The sequence below is a fragment of the Haemorhous mexicanus genome, chromosome 20 (assembly GCF_027477595.1).
Source record: "Haemorhous mexicanus isolate bHaeMex1 chromosome 20, bHaeMex1.pri, whole genome shotgun sequence".
Taxonomy (NCBI): domain Eukaryota; kingdom Metazoa; phylum Chordata; class Aves; order Passeriformes; family Fringillidae; genus Haemorhous; species Haemorhous mexicanus.
In genome coordinates this window covers 2,138,929-2,154,776 of record NC_082360.1, presented here as the reverse complement: position 1 = coordinate 2,154,776, position 15,848 = coordinate 2,138,929, and the positions used below count along the sequence as shown (strand labels likewise).

At 48.2% G+C, this 15,848-nt stretch overlaps 1 protein-coding gene across 4 annotated transcripts in view; it reads right to left on the bottom strand.

Annotated features, from left to right (window-relative positions):
• The window catches only part of GAS7 (growth arrest specific 7), an 85,660-nt gene extending 77,154 nt beyond the window's left edge, over positions 1-8,506 (bottom strand). For all 4 annotated transcript variants that reach the window (XR_009488891.1, XM_059864184.1, XM_059864186.1 and 1 more), the window contains exon 1: positions 8,305-8,506. Coding sequence is in view for 3 of the 4 variants with exons in the window: in XM_059864184.1 (XP_059720167.1) it covers positions 8,305-8,487 (183 nt within the window). In the remaining variant the exon portion in view is untranslated. The remainder of the gene's footprint in view (positions 1-8,304) is intronic.
• Positions 8,507-15,848: the final 7,342 nt, after the last annotated feature.

Here is a 15,848-nt window from a genome sequence, read left to right as displayed (position 1 = left end):
TCTCCCCTGCCTAAGCTCATGCTACAGACTCAGCCTGCTCACCTGCTCTGCAGGTACAGGGCAAGCCTGTAAACAGCCCTGCCACATACCAACCCTGCACAGCAGCTCCTCTCAACAGGTACTGCTTTACACAGTGGAGCGACATAAAAAATTCCAAATACGCTAAAGCATACTTAAATTTTTCAAGACAAACACTGGTTGAAGCACAAACTTGGAAAACAGTGGCTGAGCAAACTTGTTGGCCCTGGTTTCACACTGTTCTGTGTACTCGAGGGCTCATACCAATAAAATGGAGTGAAAAATTAAATATGGCAAATGACACTTTGAAGTGACATGAACTGACGACAGTTTGCAAAGCAGTGTGGGGACCATCAATTCCACTGTGCTGCTCTCAGGTTTCCCCAGGTCCTCTGTCCCTGACTGCAGAGGCAGAGCTGTGCAGGCTCCTGGAAATGAGCACACAGGGAGCAGCCACTGCACCCAGCCCCAGCTTCTGGGAGGCCTCAGCAAACCTGCCTTGCACAGGGAGCAAGGCACAGGCCACACGTGCTGGATGCTGAGAAAGCTGCCCAAAAGGAGGGCTCCCTGGGAGTGTCAGAAATCAGAGACAGAAATATCAGTGCCTTATGTCAAACACCCCAAACACAAGTTAGTAGTGGCTGGCTCCCTTTGCTGTCAATGGAGGGAACAGGATGAACACACACAAAGTGAGAAACTCCTCCTGCCCTGAGCTGTAGCATGGCCACAATGAAAACAACTGCAACAGACCCAAATATTTTCAAAAGAGATACTACCTGCTGCTGTTATTGTGGAGCTTCTCCAAAACAGACAATGCCCTATCTTTGGGATAGCACTTGGTGTCAGCAGTCAGCAAAATAACAAAAATAAAAACCAAAATAACAAAAAACAAGTCCTGAGAACACAGACACTTCAGATTCTGCTAATGAGCACTGGGGCACAATACTGAAAATAATGTGCTTCATGGGCATAAGCAAGCATGGAAGATAAGGAATCATAGAGCTTAAAACACAGGTTTAATCTGGTTAGTTAAATGACTAGTTAATTCTACCTGGTCATTTATTATCCCACAAATAAAAGTGAAATAAGCAGAGAAAACCTTCAAATCCTATTGAAGCTGGCAGAATTTTCTGGTCTTGATGACAGAGCCAAATTTTCCATTTTGGACACCAAAGTAAAGCTTTGTTATTAGAAAGTAAATATCTGGCATCTTCTCATTATTCCTACTGTTTCTTTTTAAATTACATTCTGTACAGAGTGCTGTGTGGTACATTCAGCACTGGTGTTTGTGGCAAAACACTCAAGGCACTGAAGGTGCAATTTGCACTCAAGTAGAAAGTGAGACTTGAGTTCCCCAGATTTGCTGCTGCAGAAATCACTCCTGTAGTTTCCACCAGCACATGTGCCCCATTGAGAGCACAGAATGAGCTGGGAATTCTTTAGGGGACAAAGCCATCTTCAAGTGAGTCTTTAAATGATCCACATTTTTCATGGTTGCTCTATATCCACCCTTAAATTGCAGGTGCACAGCAACTCATTTAATCCGGCACATCTAGAAGGCAGATGTCTGCAGGGAGACTGATTTTAGACTCTTTTTGTAATCCACAGGCCATAAGAGATATTCCAGTTAAAGCCTTCCATGGCACTTTTTCATCTTTTAGCTAAGGATAAAGGAAAAACATCTTTAATAATTCTGTCCTATGCAATTTTTGTAAGGCCAACAGTGTGACTGTTCTCACCTGCTGCAGAAGCAGCACCTTTAATCCCAGCTTCTGCAACACCCCAACTTCTGCAGGGGACACAAGAACTCTTAAAAAATACCACAACCATCTTTCAGATCCTTCTCTGCACAAATGTTGGCTATTTCTGGTACTATTCAGTTTTTACATTTCAACTGTAACTTCAACAGAGTGAGACAGTTATTGCTAGATGGATAACAGGGATTGTGAACTGCAGCCTCACATCCCCTTCACATTCTCCTGGGGCTTTAAATTCCCTCAGAACTTGATTAAAGAGTGACTTTCTGGCAGCAAAACATAATTTCCTCACCCTTTTATATTTGATTTCATTCACATTTGCCAGAAATATCAGTGGTCAGATGATCACAAGTTTCAACTCTAAAAAATACAGAAAGTCAGAGAAAAAAGCCTGTGTGAAACTAAACCACAAGGCAATACCACAGGATTCTCTTTGTCCCTTCTCTCATGAACACTTTGAACAACAGTTTGCTGTTGAATCATGCAGAGCAGACCAGCATCTGTGAGCACTGAACTTTGGGAACTTCACCTTTTCCCTGAGACAAGACCCACAGCAGATCCACCTACAGCCACACAAATCTCTCCCTCTGCCTTCATTAGGGAGCCAGCCCTGCACCAAGAGAATGAAAACCAATCTTCTACACCAGGGGAAATGCCATCCCCACTTCAGCTGTGGTTGCTGCCCCAGCACCACCTCCCAGGGGCAGCAGAATGGCCAGAACACTCAGGATGGTGCCACAAGCACCCCTGGGCAGGAGATAGGAGATCGAGCACCCCAGCCTGGCAGTGATGCCACCCACTCTTTGGGTTCAGCACCCACAGCCTTATCAAACCAGATTAAAAACCAGATTCCTTCCCCAGCACCCAAGACTGCAGATTGGAGCATTACTTGCTGCACAGAACATCCTTAGAAAAAAGCAGTGGCAGCAGTCACATCTGTGCCTGAGATCATCACACATCCCCTCAGCTCTTGTGGCTCTTCACAAATTTTATGTTTAACTGATTTTTGAGTGCGGAGGTGGAGGAATGAGAGACAACAAACTCCAAGGATGCAGAAGAACCTTCTGAGAAAGCAAAGCACCATTGCTGCGTGCAGGAGATAAGGACACCATGTACAAATAGCTCAGGGCTCAGGTACCCACAGCCAGCCAGGTGCACTCACAACTTCATTCTCCTTTGTGCATCAGGAAAAGCTCTGTTGCAACAGGTACCAACACACCCTCCCTTTTAATTCATATCACACACATCACACAGCCCTCATGATGGCAGAGAGCAGTTTAGCACAGAAATCCTCTACACATTCTCTCTTGTTGCAAACTAAGTCAATAAAAGGCATTTTCATTACTGTGCATTCCTTTCATCCTTTTCCTCCATGAGTCCCCAGGCACCAGGAAGGAAGCAGTCTGTGCCATGCCATGCCATGCCATGCCATGCCATGCTTCCTGCAGCTGGATGTGCAACAACCTCCATGCTCAGCTGTTTGCACATCTCCACCAGGTTGCTTTAGGTGAGGTGAGTATTACACAGCAGTGGAAGCAATGAACCATCTGTCTGACAGCTGCAGGTGAAGGCTGCACCAGGGAGAAGCACACCATTCCTTCCTTCCTAAGGGCCTCAGAGGTCTGGTAAATCAAGCTGTGGAGTGCAGATAAGATCAGTGGCAGCTCACAGTCCTACTCAGTCCAGCCCGCTCAGTCAGATTCCAGAGCCACCTCCATCCATTCTGGAAGCACACGCTGTGCTTCATACAGAGACTTACATCTGTGGGATGACTGAAGCTATAAAAAGTGCTGACAATTTCCAGCAAATTTGCATATGTTGCTGCTGCTGCTGCTTATATAAGTGATTTCTAGTTAACTACAAATACAAAAAACCAAGGGCCAAAAATAGGCTTTCAAAGAAACCACTTGCAAATGTGGCTGAATGATACATCTCCCCAACACTCCAAAAATCACTTGTCTAGAAAAAGCAGACGCAACAGAGGTTTCTCAAGAGGGTCCCATGCAAAGCACCTCCTGGAACACACACTACCCCACTTTCTCAACATCTGTGCTGCCCTGCACCATAAAGGTTGTCACAAACTGGAGCACCTGAGCCTTGTGCCAGGTTGCTCTTACATCTGGAGCTGTACAGATCTCTCTACACACACCATCATCCCAAGCACCCTGATGCAGCTGGGGTGAGGAGGCAGCCAGCCTCAGGGTAAGAAACAGGAGCTGTTGAGAAATCCCTCAGTGCATCACACACCACACTCCCTTGGCTCTGTGTTCACCACCTCCTCACCTGCATCTGCACAGACTCCCTCTTGCTCCAGGCTGGGAAGGACAATTGCTTAACCTGGGGCTGTGACAGTCTGGTACCAAGGGGCCCTGTAGGGCTCTGCTCAATGGTCAAAAGGTCAGGCAAAAATATAAAGCACACACGAGGGAGGAAAGGGTCAGAAAATCCCTGATTTTCAGGTCTCACAGCTGCCATAGCTATTAATCACCAAAAGAGAGGTGAGGGTTGAAGCTGATGGTATCTACTCAATAGGATATGGATCAACAACATCCTCCTTCCCTGAGCCCTTCAGCTTGCAGAAGGGTGCTGCTTGCTCACAGCAAAACCAAACAAAACTGACAGCAGTCTTCAGGATTGCTCTAGTGCCCATGGATTCTCACACTCAGGAAATACTGCTTAGGGACCATTTCTCCAATAACCTACTGGCTACAGCAGTGTAAGGAACTGCACTTGGTTTTCCAACATAAGGAAGACAAGGACACACTGGAGAGAGTCCAGCAATGGGCCATGAGGATGATTAAGAGTCTGGAGCATCTGTCATACAAAGAAAGGCTGAAAGAACTGGGACTGTTTAGCATCAAGACAAGAAGGCTTGAGAGGGATGTTATCAATGTGTACAAAAATCTATGTGTGGGGCAGTAAAAAATTTATATAGACTGTTCTCAGTGATACCCAGGGAAAGGATAAGCTGCAATGGGCACAGAATAAAACATGGAAAATCCCTTTAAAGATACACAAAATCCTTTAAAGGACACAAGAAAAAACCATGAGGGTAGTTAAACACTGGAATACATTGTCCAGAACAGTGTGTCCACCCTTGCACACACTGAAAACCTAACAGACATAGCCAGGCAAGCCAGACTAGCTGATCTCCAAAAGTCCTTTCCAACCCAGTGATTCTGTGATTAAAACCACAGCAGCCTCCTCAACTGCTCCCAACCAGCCCAGCCTCGGGGAATCCATCTGGAACCCCCCCCACGAAGCCAATACCCTCCCTTTGTCCCTTTGCTCTCTGCTTTTGATCGTTTTTTGGTTTATGCTACCACTCTTGCTCTCTGACAGCAGTATCCTCTCCAGAGCTCACAGAGACATGCCATTTCTTGCTTGTCCCTACCATGAGCTCCTCCAGTCCTCCTCCAGCTCTCACTGCTTCCATCACTTGAGCAGGAGGCTTTCCTGCCATCACTGTTTTCTTCTAACCCTCCACTGTGGGCTTGCAGCAGTCACAGGAGCAGGAAACAAAACAATGATAAATGTCTCTATCTCTTTATTTCTCTATGTCTGTCTTGCCCCACATTTACCACACTTTTGGTCCTTTCCTTGATCTTCCGTGATGAATGAACTGAAAAGACATTTTTGCTAGCAAAAGAACACAGGAGGTACCAAAAGCAACAATCCCTCAGGAATACCCATCTCTGGCACAGGGCTTTGTTTCCTGGAAGCCACCTTCCAGGAAAGGCTCCAGAGAGAGCACAAGTAGTTGCTGGGGTAAACTGGGCACAGGGAAATGAGGGCAGGACAGAGGGAGAGACTAATATCTTCCTCTTCAAACAGTGTGTGGTCAAGTTCAGCTGAGGACAGAGCATTAAACCTTACTGAGAGCTGCAGGGCCAGAGCCACTCAAAGCCCATGGAAGGGCTGGCTGGTACAGAAAGGAGATTGATCTCCATGGTCCCATCTGGACAGGCACTGTGACCACCTCCCTGACACCAGTTCCCATGTCAGTGTGGCTGGGCAGGGACTCAGATCAGAGAACAGAGAAGGAGAGAATTCCTGTTGTGGTGTCTTTCAGTTAGATCAGGTCCCTGAGCACGATGCACACAAGGGATAAGCTACCAATAGAGAAGGGAAAGGCTACCTGGACAGAGCCTTTTGAGACAGACACACACAGAGCTTCCTTCTCACACACCTACCCTGATGTGTGCCAAGTGCCTGTGATCCCATGGATTTGGTTCATTAGCTCTCATTTGATGTATTTTTTAACTCCAGCTCATAATCCTTATTAGGTACCATCTCTGGAGAAAAGGAAAACATGCCAGAGTGAACACACTCAGCCCTTGCCATTTTTCTTGCCTTCTTTCTGGTTTTTTTTTGCCCAAGAGGAAGGGAGCCAGGCTGTGTGGACAAGTGGTCTCCATCAAACATCAAAGCTATCAGTGGTACACAAGCCAAGGGTCAGAAAAGCACATTTTGGGGCTGTGGGCACTGATCTGAGCATGGTGAAACTTGCTTGAACTTAAGCACAGAAACAAGAGTTTCTGACAGGAAAGCAAAGTTAGGGTATTTTGAAGCAATTCCCCACTGCCTCTGCTGAGCGGAATCTTCCACATCTCATGATACATTTTTCCTCAGACAACTCCCAAATTCCTAGATGTGTAAACATTTAGCAATTTGCAAAACCACAAATAGGTGGCAAAACTGACAAACAATAGGACTCTCACACTCTGAAACTAACAAAAGAAATCCCAAGTGTGTCAGTTGCACGGGAAAGTCCACGGCCTCACTCTTGGAGCACTGCGTGGGCAACTCTTGCTTCTACTTTCCTGTCTTTCCAGGAAAAATAATAAGAAACAGGGAATCAATGGAAGCATCATGAATTTTTAAAATTTATTTGGACAAGAGAAACGAAAAGGCAGCTCCAGATTTGTGGACAAAATGTCCTTTTGCACAGAACCTTTTGCTCACAGAACATTGCTCTAGATGCAGCTGGTGGGCAGGTTTTGCTCAGGACTCTGCTTCCTGCTTCTCTGGATTCCCTGGGAGCTGTGCATGGAAATCCAGGGAGGGGGCATTGCCTGCCTTGCATATAAGCAAAGCAGCCTGGCTGATTCCCCTTGGAAGGGGAGGACAATGAGAGGCTGACCTGAGAAATGAGCTGTGAATGGCTTCAGCCCAGTCACCTCAGGGAGACGCTCCCCAACGCCACTGCCATGCCCACAGCCTCAGTGTAAGTTCCAAATGACAACAGGGCATGGCCAGGAAGGAGAGGACTGATGGGGTCATGGCAATTTCTTGCTTTAGTGCACGAGATGTTTCAGAATTCACATGCAGAGATTGTGAAGGCACTCTTCATGAACATATTTTTTACCCTCTCATGGTGTCTTGTTTGCATGGACTGAAAGCCATAAACACATTCAGGCACAAGCAGTCCCGAGGTGGGAATCCAACTGTCATCCCAGCTGTCAGGGCCCTGAAAATGACTGAAGCTGACAGAACTTTTCAGTATCCTGACAGAAAGTTCATGGGTCTGCACAACCAGCCTTAACCCTGCTGGGGCTCCCTGAGCCATGCCACAGGTAGGGCAGTGAGGTGTCTGCAGCTGGCTGGGGAGCTCCTGCAACAGAGGCAGAGAAGAGAGGGCTCCAGGGAGAACTTAGAGAATCTTCCAGTACCTACAAGTACTGGGGAGGGACTTTGGAAAAGGGCATGGAGCGAAGGGGGAATGGCTTCAAGCTGAAGAAGGGCAGATGTATAAATTAGAAATTAGGAAGAAATTCTCTTTTGCGAGGGTGGTCACGCCCAGAAAACCTGTGGCTTCTCCTGGAAGTGTCCAAGGCCAGGTTGGACGGGACTTGGAGCAACCTGGTCTAGTGGAAGGTGATGCTCATGTGAGAGCAGGTGTAATGGGATGATCTTTAAGGTCCCTTCCAACCCAACCCATACTGCGATTCCATCATTCTAGACCTGAATTGCCTCTTCCACAACATAAAGCCACGACATGTTCAGTGAAAGAAAATGAGAAGGAGCGGGACTTGCCCAGGAGGTAGCAAAGGCAACAATCCCTCAGGAATACCCATCTCCGACCCTCGTGAGCGACAGACAGGAGCTGCATCACCGCAGCCTCCGACTCCTGCTGCTGTTCAGCGCCTGTGAACACCCAAGCGTCCGGAGCAGCTCGTCACGCACCTCAGCTCTGCCTCTCCATGGCTACAGCTACAAGCACCAAACGCTCTGGCTGCCGGAGCGAGGCCAGGCAAGCGGATTCTTACAGCACCCGGCTGCCTCAGCCCGCGGTGCCGGGACACCTGCCCGGGGCAGGGCTCAGCAACGCTGAGAGGGGATCCAACAGCAGCACGGCCATGGCCCCGTGTGCCGGGACACCTGCCCGGGGCAGGGCTCAGCGATGCTGAGGGGGAATCCCACAGCAGCACGGCCCCCGTGTGCCCCCGGCACCGCCGGTTCCCCCGCGGGACATCCCCGGGCCGGCCCCTCCCGCCCGGCGCAGCCCGGGCCCCGGTCCCGGTCCTACCTCCAGCAGCTGGACGTAGCTGGCCGGGAACCAGCCGCGCAGCCCGTCCTCCTTCTGCCCTTCCCACCAGCCGCCGTCTGGCACCTGCAGCACCGTGATCAGCTCACCCGCCGCGAAGCGCAGCCCCTGCCGGTGCCGCTCCCCGGAGAAGGGGTACAGCGCCTGGCAGCGGGTCCCCGACATCCCTCCGGGACGCGCCCGCCGCCGCCGCCGCCGCTCCGCGCCCGCCCCGCTCGGCTGAGGGGACCCCGCTCCGGCCCGGCGGGCGCCAGGCGCGGGCAGCGCGGGCAGCGGCAGCCGAGCAGCCCCGGCGCCGGGCGCCCACGGGCACCGCCGGCTCGGGGTGGGGCGGGAGAGGCGGGACGGGCGAGGGGAGGAGGGCGAGACAGGGAGGAGGAGTGCTGGGAGGAGGGGGAGAGCGGGAGAGGGGAGGAAGCGGCGGGAGGAGCGGCCGTGCGGTGCGCGGGGCGGGCGGTGCGTGTGGCGCTGGTGTCGGCGGGACAGCGACAGGGACCGCGAGTGAGTGACCCGAGGGGCAAGGAGGGGGGACAGCGTGTGGGCGAGGGCACGGGGAGCACCGCTGCGTGCGACAGGCGCTGTTCCGAGGGAGTCTGTGTGCCCCGCACCCCTCTTCTGTGTATCTGTGTGACAGACTCTGTACCGAGGGATGCTCTGTGTGCCCCGCACCCCTCTGTGTGGCTGTGTGTGACAGACACTGTTCCGAGGGATATTCTGTGTGCCCCGCACCCCTCTGTGTATCTGTGTGACAGACACTGTTCCGAGGGATGCTCTGTGTGCCCCGCACCCCTCTGTGTGGCTGTGTGTGACAGACACTGTTCCGAGGGATGCTCTGTGTGCCCCGCAACCCCCTGTGTATCTGTGTGTGACAGACACTGTTCCGAGGGATGCTCTGTGTGCCCCGCACCCCTCTGTGTATCTGTGTGTGACAGACACTGTTCCGAGGGATGCTCTGTGTGCTCCGCACCCCTCTGTGTGGCTGTGTGCGACAGACACTGTTCCGAGGGACTCTGTGCTCCACACCCCTCTGTGTTTCTGTGTGACACAGTGTTCCGACGGACTCTCTCTGTTCTGCCTGTGTGCTCCACACCCCTTCTGTATGGCTGTGTGCGACAGGCACTGTTCCGAAGCACTCTGTGCGCTCCACACCCCTCTGTGTGCCAGGGTGTGACACACTGTTCCGAGGGATGCTCTGTGTGCCCCGCACCCCTCTGTGTATCTGTGTGAGACAGACACTGTTCCGAGGGTTTCTGTGTTCTCCACACCCCTTCTGTATGGCTGTGTGTGACAGTATTCAGAGGGATGCCTGTGTGCTCCACACCCCTCTTTGTCTGTCTGAGGGACAGAGTGTGTGGGGGACAGATGCAGTGTCACCCCGTGGGTGCGTCAGTGATACCCACCTGTAGGTCTGTGAGAGGCAGCCGTGTGTCACTGTGTGACAGCAGGACACCCGTGTGTGTCACTGAAAGGCAGCAGGTGAGACACTGAGTGTGCCTGAAGCGTGTGTGACGCTGTGTGTTTGTCACCTGTGTGTGTGTGCAACACCTGTGTGCCTGGGAGATGGTGGGTGGAGCACCGTGCATGTCCAACGCCTACATGTAGGACCCTGTGTCAGAGACTGTGTGTGTTTGGGCAGAAAGATGTCTGTGTGAGCATGAGACATCTCTGATGTCTGGGACACTCCCTGTGCATTTGTCACACACGATCAGGGGTGTGAGATAAAGACATTATGTGACACACCTGAGCACGTGTGAAGTGCGCGTGTGACACATCCTCAAGTGCAGCACCTGAGAGCACACCTTGCTTCAAGTGTGTCTGACTGCAGCTTGTGTGTGAATTCCACGTGCGTGAGCACTTCTGTGTGGCACTCTGCTTTGTGGCCTTTCTCCTGGACAGAAGGTGGCTTTCAGTGTAGCTGTCCTTCATTTAGACAGCACAGATCAGAGCTGAGCTCTGCAGGGTGTTTTATTAGGATTCTCTCTACAATTGTCAGCCTTTTTTCACTGTTCTATTTTTGATTCTCTGGATTGGGATGAATTGGTTAAAATCACCCCCTTTTGATATGTATTTAAGCTGATAACTACTGATCTATGATCCATTATGTGGTATTGTCACAGCAGCTGTGCCTTGCTTGGCAAAACTGCACAGACCTGATATCATGGCACGCATTCAGGTACATCTATCAGCAGTATTCTCTAACAAAGCCATTTATAGATGGCGAGAACTGAAATCAAAACAAAGTCCTCTCTTTTTCTTCAGCATGTACAAACCCAGCTTTGCTATGTTGTAACTAGTATCCACATACATACTTTAGAGTGTTCACGTAAAATCCTTAATTTTGGTTTAAATATTGCTTCTCTTATGTTTGATGTTGACAGAATGCTTCAGTATTTTCTTTGGTTTATTCTTTGATATTTTTTTCCTCTACTTCCAGCTTGTTTTTTCTCACTATTTCCCTTTCTAATATTTTTGCAGGTTTCTGTTCTTCTTTGTAGGAACTGTCTTGATGGGAAAGCCTCTATCAGTCCTAGGGTTGTCTCCTCTCTGAAGCAATTACAAACTTCAGCTTTGTAGCAGGCAAGCCCAAATGTAAACCCTTGCCTTATTTATATTCTAAATTTTCTTTCTAAACCTGTTACTTTGGCTTGCCTTTGGCTCGTGTACAAATGTCCAGTCTGTGAGCAAAAGACCTTTTAGTCACTGGAGGTAAATCTCTCTTGAACAGTTCCATAAATAATCCTCATTTAATTTTGCAGATAATGACCAGGCTGGGTTCTCTTGAGCTGTGTCTAGTCCTTCTCCTCAGCTTGCAGGATGCCTTTGCTTCCTGAGCAGAGAGCAGCTCTTGCCAAAGGCCTGGCTGGACCTGTGCTGGCTTCTGCATCATGTGATATCTGTACTGGGAAGGATGTTAAAGGGGCACAAGCTTGGTGTGTAAGGAGAATTATTCCTGAGCATAGGCATCTTTTTTATCTAGCATATCAGAGCCAGAGTTATGATGAGGTACAGAAGCCATCCCAGAACAAATCCTAGTGTCAAGAAATGCTGTCTGGGAATGAGAAGGAGCCAACTTCACATAACATTGCAGAAAACCTCCACTGTGGTCATCCAGCCAGAAAGAGAGCTCATTCCATGATTTAATTGCTTGTTCTTGGGCCTCAAAATGCCACCACTGCAACAAGTCCTGTGCAGATGGGCAGATTTCCTGAAGAGGGACCTAAGAACATCCTGGGAGTACCAGAAGAAGGCTCACACCTGACAGCTGTAGAAGCAGTGTGGTAATTTTTTTTTTTTTTTTTTTTTTTTTTTTTTTTTTTTTTTGTCCAAAGCAATATTTGACAATCTATCTAGTCTGTGAAAAAGATCTAAATTGCTCCAGCTGTCTTCTCAGAACAGATGAACAGATCCTGCAGAGCTCCCAATGAGAATGGGTTAGCACAGGTGTCTGGGAGAGCTTGATAACCATGATGGATTGGAGATTCACATGAATAATTGATTGGCCATACCTGTAAGAGGCAGCACCACCACATCTCCTGAGGCCAGGAACCAGGAAAGAAAGAGACTAAAAAAAAGCCACATGCAGCACTGGATCTTTAAATGACCTTTGATATCTAAGGGACTAGCAGAAATTAATTCTGCTTTTGGAGAGTAAATGTTCTGAGCATGGACACAGAAGATACTTTCAGTTGTTAAAATGCTTAAAAGTTTTTGGTGGAAGGGGCCATTCTCAGTGCTTTAAAGAGCCAAAATACCAGAACAGATCCAGGGGCTCAGAACAAAACTTCATCTGGTTTACAGTCTCGTTTTGGTCATTGACTCACAGAGAATGAATGTCCAGATCCTCATGAGAATCACATTTGGAAATTTAGGCATCCAGGACTTCAGACATTCTAAGCAGAGGACTTGGATTTATGAGTCATGTTCATCTGATCAAATATGTGATTCAAACATGAATTTTTTAAAAAGCAACAAAGGATACAGCTTGGCTTTACCTTTGGTTTCTGCTTTTAGAAGTTTTTCAGATGGCTCTGCTGACCTTGGAACTCCCTTTGTACAAGTTCAACCCTGAAAAATGAAGTCAGATGTGCAGTGCCCTGCCTGGCTGTGTTGTAGTAAAATTTTGTGATGGTCCAAGGCAGGTTTAGTCATCTTTGTCTAAGTAGTGCCCAGAGCTGTATCTACTATTTTAGAGTCAGACATAAACAAGTGTATTCTCTGTCTATAAATGGACAGTGGTATTACATGAACAACAGCTTGTGGTGATTCACATGGGAATCAACTGGATGTTTCTGCCAGAGTAATTCACCTGGAGAGATGACTGCTTCCATTCACTTCCTTTCTTGGAAGCAGGCTGAGAATAACAAACTGTTCCGATAACATCAGCCTGATTCCAGTCAACATATTTCCTACTGAGAGGCCCCACCCTGCTACATGACAGGCAGTAATTGGTCCTAGAAATGTGACTCATAACTCTGACACTGCTCAGAGTTAGGTGTCAGCAGCAGCCAGTTGTCACAAACCCCTGTTTGAAAGAGTGATGCCAAGCCTTCTCTCCAGCAGGTCAGTGCTCACCTCTCACTTCTTGGGGCTCTGAACAGCCTCAGTCTCAGCCATGTGCTCCTATCAGATGGCTGCAGAATTTCAAATCAGAGTTTCCCTCTGTCTGGCTGCTGTTTCTCTTGCTGCAAAGTAAACATTCAGGGAATCCAGGGCACTTCATGGTGGTCGGTGTGCCCACAAAGAGAGGACAGGCCTCATTTTACACCACCTCAGTGATTTCTAGCCATTTATATTTGTTGAAACAGACACTGTTGTAGCCTTATCCTCTCTTCTCTTCTTCTTCTATAAACACTAGATAATTAAATATTTAATGGTTTTGGATTCATTGAATATTTAACTGTTTCATGGTAAATGGAAAAGTCATTGAAAGGAAGAAAGGCATTGTCTATAAATCATATAATTACAGTATTAATAACAATAACAGTGACTGCATGGATCTCATCTTCTGAGTGTTAGACAACAACATTAGACAAATAACTCTGGATCTGACTGTCTGGCTCATTGTCTTGTCTCCAGCAATATCTTACAGCAGAAGTCTGGGGAAAAGGACAGGTAGAGAGAGACATTTCTGAAAACACCTCTTCATTTCCAGCGAATGATAGCTCATGTCTCCCCCAGTTAGACATGGTATCACATCATTCCACATTCATTTCCATTATTGAGGCTAGTCATTTTTTTGAGCCCATGCAAACTCTTGGCATGCCTAACATTCTGTAGCAAGGGTTTCCAGTGCAGGCATGGTGTTTTGGAACCTGTCCCTTGTTTGTTTCATCTGAGGATTGTGCTGGCCCACAGTCATAGGCTCAACCCACCCACAGTGACCTTTATTCCCTAAGAGCTGCACTGGAGTCCAAACCTGAACCATTACTCTGAAATTTACCTGGCCATGGAGATGTGGGCATGAACCTATTTTAAGGGTCTGAAGGGACTTGTCCAAGATTACATGGAGAAGCTCTGGAAAAACAGGAAGACATCTCAAGAGGACTCATGAAAGCACCCAAACTTTCCTTCAAATGTCCTTCTCTCTGGCTTGGTATCAATCTTGGTGCTATCATTTGGGCTTGCCAGATAATCTGCAGCAGCTTGCTGGATCCCAGAGTGTCTGATCTTCTCTTCTGAGCCCATGGAGAACTAGGCTTCTGGCCAGCTAAGGAGAACAATCCAGGCAAGCAGCCCTCTGGCCAGCTCCCTCTGGGTGTGCTGGCTTGGACATTGATATTTCCCTGACACTAAGCTTTCCTCTTCAGCATGAATTGCTCATTACTTGAATTCCATCAGGGATTTCTTGTGTCATGAAAGAGTGGAGATTCTGCCTGAGCACACTGAGCAGGACTGACTGCTTTCTGTGGATGAAGCTGTTGATGTGTGTGTGTGCCTGTATCTGCAGGACATAGATGTCTCAGTGTTTGCCTCTCAATGGTGCCTCTGTTCTACAACCATCTGTGTATAAAGCTGCTATTCTGCCATGAACAATGACTCATACAGGAAAGTCTCGAAGAATTAGGCAAGAGCTATGTTCATCCTGAGGACTATTGAAGATGAGGATCCAATCCCATAAATTCTTGGAAAAACTCAGCCTTAGTTTTCCCTTGACAGCTTTAATCTTTAAAATCTGCTCTTGCTGATACACGTTTACAAGCAGCAGGTTGGCAGCAAACTGTCTCTGTCAGTGGGCATGACACATCCACTGCTGGCCTCTGAGCCCTGCTCACTGTGACCAACTTCTCCTCACTCCATTTTCCAAAGAGGATTTTACAAGTGACTCTTCCATCTCCTGTATTCTTCTGAGCCCCCACAGATTATTCTCTCCAGTCCCTTTTCTTGTATTTCCAGGCTACTCTACTCCTCTGCCAACAATAGTGGCAGAAAGTAGGGTCACTATTCCTGACCCCCTGCAAGCTTCACCCAGACCTGGAGCTGCCCAAAAACTCTGTGAAGGCTATAGAGACTATCTGGGTATCAAAAAATCACAACAATCTCTGCTTCAGACATCTAGCCAGGTTTGGGTGCTCAGGAAAGAGCTGAAAGGAAGGAAATATCCGGAGGATTTTATCAGACAGTCTCCTTTAGCAGAATGAAAGCAGAAGGAAGAGTTTCTGAAGATCAACTGAGCTTCTCCAGCTAGTGGGGAAGGTTCTAGTTTGTGGCACCACTGTAGAAAGAAAAGATTGCAGGGTTCTTACATTGCAGTGACCCAGAAAGGAAACTTTCTGAGGAACAAAGATTAAGATGATCAAGACAGTTTAGAACAAGTGGTGACATATCCTCATGATGTAATCTCAGGAAAATTCCAGGTATGTAAGCCATACATACAAAAAATACACACAAGAAATACAAGTTTTCAGTTGGACTAGAATTTAATTAGGAATTTGATTCTCAGATTTTGAAATGTCTCTAGGTACTAGGTCTGTGCTTCTCAATCTTTCCAGTGAATTGATCAGTCCTCAAGCTGCAGAATGCAACTTCCCTCCTGCTAGATCAGTGAGTTCAGCTGAGTCAGTGAAAAATGTGCATTGAAATCCCATCTCCTGCTCCAAGCAGGGCTAACTTCCAACCTGGCTAAAGTCACTCCAGGGTCTTGTCCACATGTATCCTGGAAATCCCATGGAGATTCTACAACCTCCTTGGCACCACTCTTGTGGTAAATGAGGTGCTCCCTTTGTTGAGAAAGGATTTTTCTGGCTGGCAACATGAGCCCATTGCCTTTTGTCCTTTCACTGTGCACTTGCAGGAAAAGCTTGGATGTGTTGGAATTCTTATCCCCCCCTTGCAGCAGCATCTCTGCAGTGAGACCCCCCAGCCTTCCCTAATTCCCATCTCCTCTCCTCTCCCAGCACATGCTCCTGCTGGTCCTGGGGCAGTGCTGGAGCCTCTCCAGCGTGTCAGCATCTCCCTTACAAAGGGCTGTGTGTGTCTGAGAGCTGCACAGAGTGTTGCAGATGCAGCCTCCCCAGAGGCAGCAGGAG